The 18,455-nt window shown below is 38.2% G+C and overlaps 1 protein-coding gene across 1 annotated transcript in view; it reads right to left on the bottom strand.

The window, feature by feature from the left end:
* The window catches only part of LOC310963355 (cadherin-12-like), a 67,131-nt gene extending 54,789 nt beyond the window's left edge, over positions 1-12,342 (bottom strand). The window contains exon 1 of the mRNA XM_083936129.1: positions 12,298-12,342. Coding sequence (XP_083792255.1) covers positions 12,298-12,327 — 30 coding nt within the window. The 5' untranslated portion in view covers positions 12,328-12,342. The remainder of the gene's footprint in view (positions 1-12,297) is intronic.
* Between the last annotated feature and the right edge of the window lie 6,113 nt (positions 12,343-18,455).

Genomic DNA, 18,455 nt, shown 5'->3' with positions numbered 1-18,455 from the left:
AACCTAATTTTGTCAGGATTTATGGCTTTTTATGGACATGGTTCACACACTGTAGGATTCAAAGCTGTGACGTATAATTCTCTCTAGAGCCTATATCGTTCTATCACAGTCATATCGGTATCAGCATACTGTATCTGTGTTCTGACATGTGCCAATTTCACAGAATTTATAATTGAGAAAACCTTGGAGTGATTTAAAAATGGTGTCATTAAGCTATTTCTTTTTTTTCCTATTCTTTATTTAACTGGTCAGCAATTGGCTTATATTGAACATACAGTACTATTTAGCTATTTAGTTTTAATGGTCAGAAAATAACTGGTACAGAACATGATGTTTATTTAGCCATTTCTTTTATTTTTAATTTCTCAGTGTGTAACCCGTGAAATGCTGATTAATATCAATTTGGTAAGAAATATCAACATTGAAACAAGCATTGATGTGTTTCACGACATTATATATATAAAGTTTACAGCTCAAAACAGGGCTTGAAGTTAACTTTTTTGGAATCCACTGGCCACAGTGGTTTTTTACCAGCCAAATTTTTTCGTGCCTAAAATAAAAAACGACTCAGACTCATGGTTCTTGAACTTGTACAGTATCCACATTAAAGTGCAGTTGAGTTATTAACCAACTTAATCTCATTAATGACTAAACCTACATAATGACTTACAGCTGTATCTGAGCTGGTGTGGCTGCATTTAGAATAGAAAATAACAGAAATAAAAACAGCCAATCATCTCACTGATAGGCTCATTTGTTGAGTTAACACCCAACTGCAATCCATTAGTCACTGTTTCTTTGTCACTGTAGTGTCATTAGATACCCAGGTTCAACGTTTTTTTAATTTTTAGATTAACAATAAACATTACATTTATAACAAATGACTTATAAGTTTATTTTGCTTTTCAAGATAAGACATATTCTGACTATTTTAACTGAATAACATTTAGATAAACAACAACAAACACAATCATAACAATTAACAGAAACCAAACTACATCCCACTGTAATGTGGAGGTCAGACACTGATTGAAAAACCCCTTTCACAGAGCGCAGAGCACAGACTGAGTCCTTAAAGAGGAGGAGGAGCAGTCTCTCCCCTCTGCTTCCCCTCAGTGCATCTCCTCTGTTGTGGCATCGTACACAAGCCTGTCATGAACCTTGTCATCCCTTTCTACTTTGTATTAAAACGCCTTTTTTATTTTCTTTTAATCGTCCTCCTCATCCTCTATTTGTTCTGTTGCAGCCAGCGGCCTCTTCACGGCAGCAGTATGCCGCCCCATTTTTTATTTTCTTCTTCTCGTTTTTATTTTGAAACACCAAGAAAACGGCTACCTGATTGGTCAACAGCACACAACACTCAGTGTTGTGTTGTCGTATTGGCTTCACGCCAAAGTGGCAGGTAGACTGACATTGCCAATCACAAAAGTTACCTGCATTTGGCGTGTGGGCGGTTGCCAATTTCATGCCCTGGCTCAAAAACATGTTTAAGTGTGCAGTACCTCTTCAATAAAGTTATTTGTTTAGAAAGCAGCCTTCTGAGTACCTTTGCAGAGCCATATCAGTGTACAGGCCACAAAGAAAAGTTCACCCGTTCACAATATCTGCCATCAGTAATCAGTGAAATTTTCCCTTCGAAAATCGGTATCAACCTAAAAAAAACCCATATTGGCCGGGCCCTAGTTCACTCTAAGCATTAGGCCATCTTACCCTGTCTTGGTCACTTGATAATGCAGCCAGTGCATCAGCAGTGATGTCAAAACAACTACGTCAGGCTCATTACTCATACCCTATTAGTAAGAAATACTCAACTACCGGTACAAATGGGAAGAATTATGGCTCATCTGTACTGGCTTTGGAATAGTCACTACTTAGGATAGTGCTTGTGTATACGGGGAATTATTGGCTTTGAAAGAGGGTGGTTTTCCCTGTTACTTTCAGGATTTGCGGCACATGGTCACTCATTGGCTATGCAGTAAACCAGCATATTGATTAATTTGAGTGATTTCAGAGGAGAATGTAACCAACCTCTGTAGAAAATGCTGTAATTGGATTTCTGCACCTTGGATTATGCGGAGCTCCTCTCAGGAATGCATATGGGGGCCACAACTCTTTGTTGATAGCAGCAAGCCAACATTGTTTCTTCAATGGCCCAGCAGCCTTGCACCAGCAAGTACATTCACATATCAGTAAACATTCTGAAAAGGGTTAGAACATGTTGTTTTTGTCTTTCAATGCAGTTAAACAAGATAGATCTGCTCTGTCCAGTGTTCTGAAACAAGAGGGATGGTTTTTATATGTGGTTACGTAATGGGGCCCCCCTAATTTTGCATTAATTTGACATTAATGTATAATTTATTTCGATACAACCAATCAAATCTTGACTGAAGCAGTAATGTTAGACAGTCTTCTACATAACACACGAGCAAATCACTTTGAATTACTACCCACATTAGCTTTCCTAATAAAGTCTCCTCCTTGTCTAGCTTACAAACATGAGCACACGTCTTGTCTTGCACCTTGTTTAAGGACCAATATGTCCTAGCATACAACATAAATGTGCTCCCTTATAGTGGATATCTGTCGTATATTTATTATACTTTGTGAATAAATAGATCCTGACCCATATTTAATGGCTGGTTACGCTTGAAGAAAATCAAGGGCATATTCCATCTCCCATAATAATTCATATTAAGTGCTGTTAATCAAAGCAAATCACTGTGTATTCATTGGTGTTTTGTATGCATCCCTAGCCCTACTGCTGTCTTGACTTTATTTTTATGCTACTTTTCATTATGAGGTCTGAAACTACCCTTCAATCTAACAACCATTCAACCACTCTCCTACTAACCCAGTAGTGTGATGACACAATGGCAGTATGTTGGCATATTGATATGCTGTTGATGGCTCCAAGCCCATGCATTGTCAGGCTAGTGCCATGTCATACCAAATCATGACTGCTGGTTGCATGGTAAGTTTTTGCAGGTAGTCAGTGAACTGGTGAGCTGATGATAGAAAGAAAACAGTGTGTCAAATGCTGCAGGCTTATTATAGCTGATCGATATTGGCTTGCGAACCATTTCTTTGCTGTTGACAGCATGGAGCTCGCTATCTGGGTTGTGTCATGACTCAGTCAGGTAATAGGGACGGAGGGAAAAATGCACACAGGCTGCTGTAGATATGCAACCACAGAAAATGTCTAGTGTGAGCTAGAGAGAGAGAAAAAAACGAGCGAAGACCAAATAGGATAGATTGACAGATATAGCCTAGGGTGTATAAAACAGACAGAAGCTGTTGAGTTGTTTTCACCTCTATGCCTGTATTAGCGCTATTCAAATTCAGTGCTCCGCTCATCTCAGCTGCAGTTTTAGACAGGCAAACATGGTTGTTGATACAACTGTTTCCTAGGTCAACAATCTGAGGAACTAATGCGACTAAATAGGAAGAAGTGTTATGATACATTACAAAATGTTTCCAAAAATATGTGTTTTCAAGTGAGATTATCCTTTTCCATAGCATATAACATGGTGTAAGACTGATTTTTAGACATATCACATTCATGTACTTGATTTTTATCGATGTGAGAGACCGGGGTTAAGGCTTGATTCCCATATCTCATATCACACTTGATTAAACAATACAGTGATATTGATACAACATACAGAATGCAATTTTCTACCCAGAATCACAACAATATTGCCCATCAATGTCAAGGAACAAATGGAAAATGTTGACCATGGTAGTAAGTGATACTGATTGGGACATTAGCACACCGTTTGGAAATGTGATCCAAGCAGTTCAGGAGGAAAGTCCATTACCCACGAGGACAAAATATATGAAATATATTACTTTTGGCAGAACAGATGAATGGCATCATTAGCTTTTATTTCAGATGTTCTTTTCAGAGTTTCTCGCAACATTCATCATCAACATACATTACAATTGTAAATGCCCTCAACCTCTTAATATGTTCTAATAAGTGGTGGAATCATTGGTTTGCCTCATGCATAACTTCAGGAGAGCAATCCTTTCAAATTACTTTGAATTTGACAGTGAATTACTTAAGCAACAAATTTCGAGATGAATTTACGGAGAAGATTCTAGCATTTCATAGCATAGCCTGTGAATGTTCTCATTTGTCCAGGTCATGGTAAATGTGTTTAATATACTTACACACACACATACACACATACACACAATTTTACATAAACCACACATTTACTACACTTTCTTTACAGGGATTCCAACATTCATATTGCTAAGTATAATTGCTATTAAATCACTGCATAACAATAGAATTAAGGTCAATTGAATTGCTTATGTTGTTGATTTTGTCATCTTGATATTGATGTAACAGCAGGACTAAGTTTCTGTATAGAGGGAATTTATTTCCGATTTTCAATATAAAACTTGGTGAAAACATTTCAGGATGTGTATCAGTGTTTTTTGAGCATTTCATACACATTTTAACTATACCATGATTATATTGAAAACTGATCATTTTGGTCACTTTAACTGTAATATATATTTTAACACCGCTTCGTCTTTAGCTCAGACCCCACATGCTGTCGCCTTGCTTACCTCTAGTTCACTGAAAAAGACCTCTGCACAGAACAGCACAAAGCAATCAAGTTATGAAGGCTGTGATTTTGGAGTCAGATATTAATTACCTGCTGGCTTTGCAGTCAGTCCCACTAAGGTATTTTACAACAGTGGCTATCATCACCAAAGTGCTTAAACAGGTTTGCTGCTTTACTATGGTCCTCTTCATGCATTTTACTGCTAAATTCCAAAGTGTTTATACTGGATCACATTAAACAATGTGTAACACACTTACAGTAGTTAGGCAGGTCAATTTCATACGGTCAGATGTTGGAAGTGGTGCATGCGTCTTGATGAAATGTTTTTTATGTCCTTCTTATAAGCCCTCATTGAAAGGTTAAATTGCGGGCTCCACATCAGTAATAAATCTCAGCCAGTTGTGGGGTTGGACTGAGAGGAAAAGCCATCAATAAAAAGAAAGATGGTCATTCCTTGTCAGGCAGGAAGCAATGGAATAAACACGTTGTAGGAAAAAAACGGACTGCCCTTTCCAGCAAAAGTGGTTTATTGACTCTATTTAAATGAGCGACCTTTTGTCTGCAAGTGTGTGAAACGGGGCATTGGAGCATGCCACTGCATGCCATCACATGCTCTGAATGCATTAAAGGAAAATTAGACTTTTTTCCCTTTCCTTCCATAGGTCTTAAGTGTGGCTTAATCTAAATTGATTGGATTTGTCTTTAACATTTGGTGCATGCGCTGTTACGGCAATGATTTTTGGTTTTGAACCCAATGCCTGCAGCATTGGTGATTTATTTTTTTAGATTTGTGGAACTGATTCTCTAAATTATGCAATTTCTTGCTAAGTGTATTAATTGCCTAGTCCCCCTTTTAGAGGGGTTTGCACATTGCTTTGCTATCATGTTCCCATGACTTATTTAAAAAAAAAAAACAGTTGTGTCAGGTGTCGCTCTTTGACGTGCAAATGTATTTCAAGATGGACAGAGAATTAGGGCTGTCCTTGATTTAAAGAAATTTCTAGTCTACTAACACTCTCAATCTATTAGTTGATTTCTTAATTGATAAGTCTCTTAACAAATAATTATACAACGTTTCTTGGAAATAAGTCACGGACGGCTGTGGCTCAAGCAGTAGAGTGGTTTGTCCACTAATCAGAAGATCACTGGGTGAACCCCGGCTCACCCAGTTTGCATGTCAAAGTGTCATTGGGCAAGACACTGAACCCCAAATTGCTAGAGTGCATGGATGTTCATTTGATTAAAGATTAAAATCCTGATGGGCAGATGGCACTTTGCATGGCAGCCTCTGCCATCACTTTATGAAACTGTGTGTCTGAGAAATGGTGAATTTGGCAAGCTGTGTCAAAGTGCCAGAATTCATCCGTTTACTTCATAATCACAAACTGTATTCTACAATGTGAATTCAAAACACAACCACAGCATAGTTAGTGAAACATTGCTGAGAGATGTGTTGCTTTTGATTACACATCCATCAGAAGTGAGTGATCATTATATTTGTCATGTCATTAAGTGGAGTCTGGGTCGCCACATTGCTATATTTCTTGGTAAAATATGAATAACAGCAATTCATGACTATTCTGTGCCATGATGCCAACAAGAAATTTAAAAACAAACAAAAACGCTGAACTCAGTGGCCAGTAAAATAAAGAAGAAAGAGGAAGCAGCTTAGCTTGATTTTCAACCACACCACTAATGGCAGATTTTTCTTGCAGATAATCACTACTCAGCAGAGGAAAAGGCTTCAACATTATCTAATTGTGAGTGCACAGGGCTGTTACATTTAGCCCTTTTAAGTCTTCAGGCTTTAATTGCTAATCTGAAATAATGTGGTTGTTGTCAACAGGAGATTGTCAGAAGTGTCTGGACATGGAGGCTTGTATAAAATGTGAAAATGTCGCTGTGGAAAGTATTTTCTAATCAATATGTCCTCATGGGTCCTTTGTATCTCAAGTGACAGTAATTGTTTGTATCTTTTAAAAACTGTAGCAGAAGACAGTCATGAAATGATAATGGTTATACTAATGGTCTGTTTGTTACTGGCATGGGGACTTGGGAGTTACACAGCACTGCTTCTCACTCAGAAGAGCAGCCTCACAAAAAAACTGGAACAAGAAATAGGTTGTATATTGCCTTTTTGTTGAATATCCTTGTTATACTGTTTTTTCTTTATTTACACTACAGAGCCATTGTGGTATTGTCCATTGTGCTATTTTTAAAAAATAAATTTGATTCACTCTAAGTCTTAATGGTCCAGAGACTCTTGAGTGATTGTGATTCGATGTGACCTTTCTAAACAACTGCAGCTAAGTTGCCCTTAAGTAAGACCCCAGAGTAGTTGCTTCCCTATTAATGTGTACAGTAGGGACTAATAGTAGTGCTAAACACCATGCTGAATCTTCTTATAACCTTATTTGCACCTCAGGGAGCAAAGAGGATAATTAAGTAAGTAGTGTAAGTTTCAGCTCCCAGTTTAACTGAAGGTCTCTAACGTTCCCTTCATCTTAAGTGTCTGCCACCTCAACCTGCCTGACCAAGAGACCTGCCTGAATGTATCAATTCTGCCATAAATATATTAAGGCACTGTGTGTGTGTGTGTGTGTGTGTGTGTGTAATCAATATGAATATACTGCCACTTGTTTTTCAAAGTTTTTGTTCTCAAATTAGGTTGCATGCTTTAAATGGTACACTATCAAAGTGTCTGGTATCTAGAGTCTAAAGTCTAAATTCATTCTCTTTAGTTTGTATTCATGCCATACCACCAAAGCAAATGTAAATGCAGACATGGCATATCTTTCTATTGGTGTCGCAGACGAAAATAAATGTTGCTTTGCTTGCTCTCATTAATCTGAAATAGACTTCAGCATATAAAGATGAAGATTTAGTAAGTCCTTCTGCGCAAGACTAATATTTACCTATGCCTCATGTGTGCAACACATATATCTACTGTATGTACGCACGTTTAAATATTTATGTATATAGTAATAATAATAATTTAATATAAAAAGGTTAAGTCAGACATGCACAGGTCATGAAAGCCTCACTCTGCCCAGTGTCGGGATGGAAATTGATACTAAATAATCAAATAAAGTTCTGCTTATCGGTCCAATTCTTTATCGATTCCCTTATTGCTTCCTGGTCAGTTAAAAAGTCTGGAAATGCGTAGATGAAATGGGAGAATATTTCTACACTATCCATTTTCATTTACATTTTCTTAGTTAAAGAAAAATGCTAAGTCTGCCTACCTGTCTCTAATGTTATTTAACAGGGTAATTATCCCTGGTAATGGACATTGGTTTGCAATATGCAACCAAAAAACATGCTGGCATTGATACAATGAATTGATAAGCATATTATTCAGATTCCAATTAGTCATTGATTCCCATCCCTAGCCCACTAATAGGCCTTTTCTACTTCCGGAGAACGGGCTCTTATTTGAACCTTGGTGCCATCTAGTGAACTGGTCCGCATTTTCCACCAGTCTTGCACAGAACCATTGTAATCAAGGCTGCATCACCAACAGAGGGCACAATGCACACCACTGATGTTATCACAGTGGAAGCAGTTCACACTGAAGAAAAACAGCTATTTTCATAACTTTTCAGGTGAGGAGACACATCACTTATCATTGTTTTGAGTGATCAATTCTCTACTTGTATTGCCAATTAAATGACTGAATGTTATTTTATAAATAGTTGGGGATACATTTTCAGTCATCCGAGTTGTATCACTGTTGTAAAAATGAAAGTAATTGTTGCAGCAGATCTTTTTTTCTATCCTAACAAAAGTAAAATCTACCTCTTTTAAGCTAAGTCTAAGACTCATTTAACAGAAAACAATGACACATTCACATGGACAATTACATTTTATGTTGTTTCCAAACATCTGTCATAACTACAAGCAACCACTGGCATGATCGGGCAAAAGTCATCAGTTAATAAGCACGGCAGTTGTGCCGTCTTCACCGGTACTCTGACGCTCTACACCGTCATCAGGGGTTCTCCCCTTCCTCCATCATTGTCATGCATTCTGTATGCTGTCAGAACTGACAAAATTACTGCATCTTGTTAGTAATTTGAATTCTGTTTTTAATTGCCAGCACTAATTAGTAGTGATCTGGCTGTTGAAATTAAAGTTGGAAATGATTTAAAGTGACTCTTGAATATGACTGCAGCTATAGAATCATTTTGTAATTGAGTAGTCTACTGATTATTCCATCGATTAATCGAGTAATCGGATAAAAAAAATATATTATTTTGCGTAAAAAAATGTATTATAATTATCGTTATTTTGCAAAAAAATGTATTATGTCTCTGGGGTAGGCCTGTTAGGTGTGGTAACCTTACAGGGATGGATGTGTGTGTGTGTGTGTGTGTGTGTGTGTGTGTGTGTGTGTGTGTGTGTGTGTGTGTGTTTGTGTTTGTTTGTGTGTGTGAGGGGGTGAGAGAGAGAAAGAAAGAGGTAGGTGTCGTTATGTTTAATATTCATGAAAAACTAAACATAGAGGCATTCACGAGGACAGCTACGTACTCTCTTCCTGTTTGTCTATAACTTCGGCAACCGCCTTCATTAAACCGGAACAGCGGCGCTTGACGAAGTGGCGTTATCAATGGGCTGCTTTAGGCTCAGACACTGAATGATCATCGATGTCGTGCTGTTGTGGTAGAACACTTCTAGTTAACAGAGGACACATCACACTTTTTTGGCTTCTTGTGTGAAATTATCCCAAACTTATTCTCTGCCTTTTCCGGATGTAGTGGTGTGCATCATGACATATAAGTCGTATTCACATTACTATAGATATTATTATAGTTACTGGAAGTGTGTCTTTTTCTCTGTCATTGTGTCTGTCTTTGTTTCTCTCTGTACATCTGTCCGTCTTTTCTCTCTTTCTCTCTCCGTTTTTTCCTCCCCAACCGGTCAAGACAGATGTCCGTCCTCCACAGAGCTGGGTCTGTCTGACGTTCCTGCCTGTTATAGGGAATGTTTTCGTTGCCATCGTACTCTACGGGGGAATTGTTGGGTCTCTGTAAATCATAAATAAGTCATAGAGTGTGGTCTTTACCTACTCTGTAAAGTGTCCTGAGATAACTTTTGATATTATATTTGGTACTATAAATAAAATTGAATTGAATTGGCCACTTAACGCGCAAGATTAGACGAAGATTAAATGAATCATCGAGGCAGAGATTTTGCATTGTTTCAGCCCTACTCTTATGATAGATTATATTATTAATGACATGGTCACGTTTTGGTAAAACATGACTGACACAGACGGTATGGTAGTGATGAGGTAGGCTTCGGTGGAGCCAATGACTAACGTGGTCACTATTGGTGAATGCCGTCTATGTAAAAACACATTGCCATCACTGATTGCCTTACCGTCAGTCCCTCTGTGGCACTTGTCTTGAACATGTTTTCAGGTGAGAAACTGAAGTTGCATGTCACAGCGCCAGACGAAATAGTCAATTCGCTGGAGTTGGCAGATTCAAAGGTGTGATCAGAAGATATGTTCTATATACATAGTGATTCAGAAATTTACTGGCATATGCTTTGAAACCAGTTTTGCCAAAAAAAGACAATGTATCTGCTTTTGTTGACTGTTTAGAGCAATTATTTTTATGGACAATTATAAAGTATTAATATAGCACCAAAAGGTTCACAGAATGTTACACATATTGGAGTTTTAGGATGAGGCAGAACAGCTCCCATGTGGTGTGGCCCTGTACAACTTTACTGATGATTTAAAGAGCCTTCACATGATAAGCGTTTTACACTGACTCACCACGAGGTCGGGCGCAGGGACCCAGTAAACAGCTAAATCAACGTTAGTATTAAAACAACTGTTAGCTCGTAAACTGCTTATTCGCAAACCTGGTGTGATGCTTATTAACCTCCAAGCATTAAGCTTTCTTTAGAGATCGTGAAGCGACTTGTTTGACTAATGTTACGTTAAATAGTTTGGAAAACTCAGACAAACAATACGTCCTCCATCTTTTTAGCTTCTATCTCATTGGTTGCGCTTTTGAAAGGTCAGCGGCAACTAGGTCAATGTTTAACTGATTTAAACTTTGAGCGCCATGGCAGAGAGGCAAATATAAGTGGTGCACGCTGCTACATTGGGCACTTTGTTCTCCTCCGGGGAAATGAATTGAAAGGCCGAGGCAAAACGTCTTTACCGCGTATCATGTGTAGGGGCCTTGAGAGAATCAAAGAACGTAATGTTTATTTATACTCAAATAAGTAAGGATATAGAAGGGTGAAAAACGAATTTCCTCTGCAATTAATACCGAAAGAAATTAATGCTGACAGCTAGGAAATGATCTTAGTAATAATGTTGATAATGTTTCTATTTGGAGGAAAGCTGGAGCCACCATAGCCTCAATACTTTGCAGGTCACTGAATGTTTACACTCTAGAGTGAATACATTATCACAATTAGGCATTGATGTATTATAGGGGCATTCATTGCAGAGACTCTTGGTCCATTAGAATGAATGCATGTGCCTTGAAAACAAAACTGTTTCCCTTACAGTCCTCTATGATGATACTTGATAACTCCTTAAAAGACATGTCACTGACATCCTGCCCTCCCAGTGTCCAGACATTATGTGTTTAACTTTTATCTTGTTATAGCCATAATCATTTTGAAGTTAAAGCTTTTCCCTGAAGATTGCCCTGACAAAAGGTCTGAGGATCTCATCTCCAAATGCTTTTCATATGGCAGAGAATCAGTCAATTATTTTGAAGCAGTGCAGCAGCCCAGGATTAAGTGACTTAAGAGTGCAGCAGAGAGCGGCCTCCCTCCCCCTGCTTTTAGCCTCAGAGACTTCCCCAAACAATGCGGCTTGTCAGGGCTGATTGCAGCGGCAGTGGGGCAGATAAGTCAGTCTTACTATTATCCTATGTAAGCTAGGAGTGCCAAATTACAACTTTAGCCTTAAAACACAGTTTACTCACAAATGTCTTAATCCACAGCAGAGAATAGGAAAAAAAAGATGACACTAAAAAAAGAGATGGCCGAGGTTGAGGGGGAACAAAAAGAAGTGTGTCCGAAGGGATGTGTGTATATATCTCAGTCTGGATTCCATTCAGGCTATTCAGACCCACCCTGTCTTTTTATTGCTGTCAGCATCCCCCCTGGCTCATAACTATGATGTTCTGACAGCTTTACAAGGACTGTAATTTAAATTTATTTCTACCATGCCATCGATTCTCTCACCACTTCAATGTCCTGTGTCTAGCTAGTCTAACATAGAAGCGTTGGCACAGTCCGATTAGCATGTATAGATTTTCTTCTCATGCCTGAGATCACTCATATCATAAAACACTTACAAACAAGGACAGTTTTACAACAAGAGCATTATTAGATTAAAACGGTGAGGTTTAGTTCTAGGGGCAAAATTAAATTAGGTAACCTGTGGCAGCTGTCATCACTATTTATGTTCATGTTATTTTGTTTCAAATGTGTTATTTTTGTTTCACATTGTTGATATAAATGTGTCAATAATAAACATATCTTGACATTTTATATAGTTTGTATTGCTATCAGAACCCAGAGCAGTTTTAAACTCTTTATTAGCCTTTTCTCTTATTTTATCTCCCCTGCGCTCTGCTCCCTCCATTTATCACCAATTCAATTTCTCCCAAGCTCCTTACTATGTGATTTATGACTCATCTTGAACCATAAAAAAAAATGGAAAATAAGGCTTTTTTACCTTGCCCACGTACTGCGGATCTGACCCCATGTACTCCTCCAGTACAAAGAACTGGTTCCACACCCAGCCCCTTTTGACCCGTTGAAATCCAGCTGCCCCATTCCTCATCGGGCCCACCAAACTCCTGGCATGCTCCCTCCCTGTCCTGCTCCGTCCCAGTGGTGGTGTGGGTGGGCGTAAAGAAGAGACTGAGCCTTCATTAACAAGTATCCAAAGGAACAGCAGCAGGCAGTTCCTTGTTAGCATTGGCGATCTGTGAGGTTCAGGTCCTCAAGTTAAAGTCCAGTGACGAGAGCTGAGCCACACTGAAACAACTTGTTAATGTGGTTATGGGGAATGGGTGAGGTGGGGGGCTGTGCCGGTGCCCAGAAAGCAGTTTTCTCAGGTCTGTCAGGATCCCACTCAGAGATTTATGGAGCTCATCACCTGAAGTAAAGAAAACAAAAACATAGTTTAAAAGTTTTCTTTTTGCAGAATCCCCATTACATACATTACCTACATTTATGATTCAGTGTTTTTATTCTTAGACAGTCCAAGACTCAAATGATAACCATAAAAATGGTATGGGGTGTTAATAGCTTGTTGTTCATAAATACCAATGACTTAGTGGCACTTTCTAGCTTATAGTCTTTGCTCTCATCTCCTAACGGCTTTAGTTTTTAAATGTTCAATGATGAATGATAGTACTGACATTTTTAAACATAAAAATAAGTGTTAGAATTATTTTCCCTGGTGATAGATTACCACTGCACTCGACAGCTCTCTTGGATGTATACTCTAATTAGCTAGTTTACTTTTCTCTGTAGTGATAACGATGACTTTATTTTTGGCGTCAATTACAGGCCACCACACACTGTGCCCCAGACCTGTCAGTGTTAGTGCAGGTACTTGATTGCCCATAGAGGTTGAAAGTCATATATTATTTAATGACACTTTAATGAGAGGGTGCTGGGGAGCTTTTATGTTTTGCTTCACAAAACCTCTTCTCAGCATTTTAATCAAACCCTTCAGAAAACCGCTGCAAATGGAGATAAACCTGTTTCAAACAACTTGTGCAATTGTTACATCAGTTGCAGGCAATCATCTGAAGCTAAAGCATGATGCATTGTCAGTTCATACATCAAATTGACAGGTGTGCTGTATGAGATGTCAGTGCAAAGCAGCATGCTCACAATGATTTCTTTAAGATACTTTGCTTTCAGACATCACTTTGGTGAGGAGCAGAGCAGATTTGACAACCAACGGCCACATGAGATTGTTCTGCTTGCCGCAGAATGTCATTTGACTGACATGCATTCTATGAAAGAGGCAACTCATACAGAAGATAACTAATATATAATCCAGCTCAAAGACAAGCAATTGAATATGTAATTTGTTTTCTTCCAATATGCTTTGTTTATGTCTTCACATAGTTCAGTGGAAGTACCTATGAGCTATATGATGGATGTCACATGTCAAAGCATGTCATGTTATGCTATGAGCTATTGCTTTTGCATGCACAAATAAAGTGTAGTGGGGGGGAACAAATATATTCTAATAATTCCAAGATTTCCATTTTACAACAATATAAGTAGATCAAGTTAATTTCTCATTGTTGAAACAGACCATAGTGAAATATGCATCGTTGTACTAACAAACAGGTAATGCAGTTACTAAATGCATGCTTCCCACACGTCCTGGATATCTGGACATTTAAGGACTAGTTTTCCAGTCATGGAAGAACCTGAAAAATTATTAAAATGATCTAATATCCTGTAAATTATGTATGCTGTTCTGGAACTTTCTTAAAATTGTTTTTTAGCCCCACACTTGCCTATGTAAACCTAGGTATGTATTTTGTTTGAAACTCAACTTGTTGGTAAAATAAGCCCCACAATACGAAAACTTCAAAGCGGGTTTAAAAAGATTCAAAACAGATCACACCCTTTTCATTTCAGCTGCGTCAGTCAATCGAAGGAGCTGAATAGATCATAGCCTCAAGTCTATTTTATACTGAGCTGCGACAATGTGTAAATACTAGGCCTATTGGTGAATGATATGACAGTTTGTGAGCAAATGATGTGAAAAACTCTAAAATGTCCTGGAACGGTCCTAGAAAAATATTTCTTAAGAAGTGGGAACCCTGAAATAACTTGTATTATTAGAAGAATGTAGGGGTATCAAGTTTTGTTTGGGCAATGGCCAAAATGCAGTCTCCTTGCTTCAAAACTGCAGTCCAAAAACCAATAGGTGATATCACAGTAGCTCTGTCTATTGTTAATATACAGCTTGTGACCTTTGACAATAAACAATGGTTCTAGATCTACAAGTTGGTTATCTTATTTATGTCAGGTGAGTTATATTTGGACAGGAAGCACGCTTTTTATCATTAAGATGACTAAAATGTGATTTCTTAATAAACAGTCACTCATTACACAGCCCAATGCACAGATGACAAATAAATATTATAGAAATTATAGAACCAACCTAATTTGTTAAGCCTAAGTCATTATTGTGCAAATAGCTATTGCCATGTTGTTGTTCACACCTTGTTTGCAAGCCTGACTACCATATCAACAGTCAAGCTTTCAGCTTTGGCCTTGTTATACGGCACTTAATTGCGCTGAAAACAAGAGAAGGGAACCACAAATGGTTGGAATGAAGAATGGAGCTAATGGTTTCCACACCTGGTTTATTGTTCCTCTCTCCCTCCTAATGCACTTATAAGTTGTACAGTAATGGAAGACAGCGTGCCTCTAATTTCATAACCGGGGCCCTCATTGACATCATTGTCTTTGATTAATTATACAGACTTGGAACATTGGCTTCAGAGAGAGATTGCTTCAACAAGGTTATGCCGTTCACCCAGATCCATTTATTCTCACTGTCAACACAGTATCTTAAAAGTCAAAACTGATCTGCAAAGTTCTCCGTGCAAAATTGGCAGGAACTATCTTGACACGGGTCAGACATGCCTCTCCTGCAGGTCACTCCTCATTTAGCATTGACATAATAGAAAATGACTGTTCCCATAATTCCTGCAAAATCACGCCTCTGCCACTGTACAGCCCTGGGAGGGCTTGATGCATATTTTATGAGATAAGTTCATTAGCATGTGTCGGGCTTCGGTTGTGAGCTTCGACCCGTGTGTCTACTTCAGATAACACGACGCAGCAGGCTGACAGCATTCTCACACATCACCTTCAATAATCAAAGAACATATGGCTAGCCAATCTGCTGGTGCAGATTACCACCCACAAGAGACTCCCACAAAAAGTTATTAGTCGTCAAGGCTGCCATAAACATGACAAACAAATAAGTAGGTATTGACTTCTAGAATGGAGGGGAGAAATGACTCATCTGGATCAAGTTCTTGTTTTGCATACACTTTCATTCCCTGGTAGATGTGTGGGCAGAGGTATTTTCTTTTGTTCCACCTTCTTTAACAACTGCAGAGTCTTACATTGTGCACTGTCATTGAGAGACTTGAGGAAGTCATAGTGGTTTTTAATAAGGTTATGAACTTGCCTACTCATGATTCAGACCAGAATTAATAAATCCTCAAGGCGATTTTGAATAAGGTTTTGAATAGTAAAGTATTGGGTGTTATTCACATTTGGATTAGAAGCATATAAAGGGTTTTCTTGAATGTAGAACTAAAATGGTTCTTTTGGATTAAATGTCTTCATGTGTAAATTGTGAGGATTCTTCACATGGATGATCAGTCTTTTATGTCCATTTATAGGGCTATATTTCACATTGTACAAAGTTGTAAGAATTGTTGAACGACCGTGCAACTAAAGCACGTACAAGTCCTTGTAGGGGCAGCAGTATTGCAATCCAGGGGCGAACAATACAGTAATATAATATCGATAGTTATATATCTTACAGGATTCTTTTGCGTAAACCCTGTCACAGGCTTCCATAGATCCCACTTTTATTTACTTATTTTGTTTCTACAAAAGTGGTCAACAGAACATTAAAAGTAACAGAAACTGAGAACAATAAGCCGTTAGATAATGATTATCAAATAGAAAGGTGATAGAAACGCCAAGATGAACCAAAGTAAGCTTCTGTTAACAGCAATTGTTTGGTTTTTCTTCTGAAATTAAATTATTCCAGAAGAAATACAAAAATCTTATTGTATTTTCATTGTTTGAATTTATCTGCATTCTTATGTGAGTGCATTCCCTTGTCTGAATATGAATTCCATATTCATGAGCTCAGTCAACAATCAACAATTTCCTGCTGTTAAACAAAAATAGAGTAAAATATTTCCGGGCAACATATTTGTGTCTATGCACATACATCAAAATACCAGAAGCATGATAGGTAGGATCATAATGCTTTTATCTGACTGTTATAGCATTAAAGGCTCCTTCCATAATAACAGATGTATTGAGGTTGAGCAGTGTCACCGCAATGATCTAAAGAGTGACCTCAACTGAACTACAGCCTTGGTTTATGAGAGAATTTGTGCACTAAGGCTGAGGAGATCAAGGGAAAAAAGTGTTAGTCAGTCAGGGAAATCACTGTGAAGACATTGTTTTTGCACGGCTAAGGCCAAAGAAGATCGTAATATCATTGAAACCCTTCAGGGGAAGAGTGGGAGGAAAAGTGTAGGTGGAAGCAGTGTAATGAAAATGGGAGTAACAACACAGCTGGCCAGTCAAGCTAAATTATCAAAAACACCTCATGCGTATGTTATAGCACAAATCAAAGTAATGAACAGCAAATAAAAGGGCTCTGTTAGTTTCTAATTTAAGATGCAGTTTGACTTCAAACATTCAGTTGGCTTGGCAAAAAATTGTTCCTTTTTTCTATGTCTAGGTTTGAGACTGGCACTGACTATAAGGCACCAATATGTTGTGTAGGGAACACTACATGTTTTTATTATCTTTATGGTATGCCTTGGGGGGTTGCGTGCAAGCAAAGCTTGTGCACAAATCTGTAAGGAGCACAAAACTTTGCTCCCTGAACAGTGGAAACATTAATATGATTTGATGAGTTGTCTTCCTCACTTTTTTCTTGCATCCCACACACATTATGTTTGGGGAGGACCAAAGGATGCCTTCTTCTCACATTATGTCTAGGCAGTTGTTAAACGTGTTGGTGGATCTAAATTCCTTTGGGCACTCATACTGGAAATATTAGCATAATACTGTTCCCACAAATACCTGAAACGTGGGCTTGTGAATATACCTGTTATAGTGAGACTGCATTAATGATGGGTTCTTAGCTGAAGGTAGACAGGAAAGGGGACGAGAGATTAGATTTATTTTGGAATACTGATGGGTGTTTCTCTTATTTTGTCCAGCCCATCTGTGTGCATCTTGGTTTACACAGTACAGAGGTTTTGAACACTAGCATTCCAGCCATACATAACCTTGGTGATTTGTAAGAGATGATACCACTATTGAATGCTACTAAGTTTTTAGATTTGTCCTGTTGGAGAACACCTTTATCTTTCATTGAGTTCATTAGAACACTAAGACAGTAAGCCAAAACACATTCTTTTAATAGTGACAAATGGCAACCACTACTGTTGCCAAGGCTATTTCTGTGATTAATGTGCCCTATGGTTCCTGTAAGTGCTATGTCGGCAGAACCAAGAATGGGAAGAGGTTTTGCAGAGAGTTTTTGGTCAAATTGGGGAAGCTGCTTTGGAACTGTAGTTTTACACATTTAATGTTTGACAATGTTGGACTACAGATATGTTACCCTCAAGAAATACATTTTTGTTTAAAAAGTTACTTAAAGTCATTCAGTTACAAATGATAACTCCATTTATTTAAACTATAATACACACACCGTTTTTTGGTACTGTATGCAATCCAAAACTATGGTATTTTGAAATAATGTTTCTTGAAAAAATGAAAAAGGCAGCATACAAATCCAATGCAAAGACACAGGGAGACGCATATTTGCGGAAGCGACATGAAATACGTTGTTCACCTATCCCCGTGTTGGAATATTTTAATTTGCATGAATAGTGTGACTAATGTGAGCAGGCTGAGCACAACATAAGGATGGGTATCAGGGCTAATCTGGGCATATTTTAAAGGACTAGTATCGGCTAAAATTAAACTCAGCGAAATATTATTTTCTATTTCTTTATTTTACTCTGCGGTCGTTTGACTACTAGTGATGTAACGCTGCTCTCCTTTATCACAGCCAGA

This window comes from Echiichthys vipera (genome assembly GCF_963691815.1).
Source record: "Echiichthys vipera genome assembly, chromosome: 21".
NCBI classification, from domain to species: Eukaryota; Metazoa; Chordata; class Actinopteri; order Perciformes; family Trachinidae; genus Echiichthys; species Echiichthys vipera.
The sequence above is the reverse complement of the archived record's forward strand: the minus strand, read 5'-3'. Positions and strand labels throughout refer to the sequence as shown.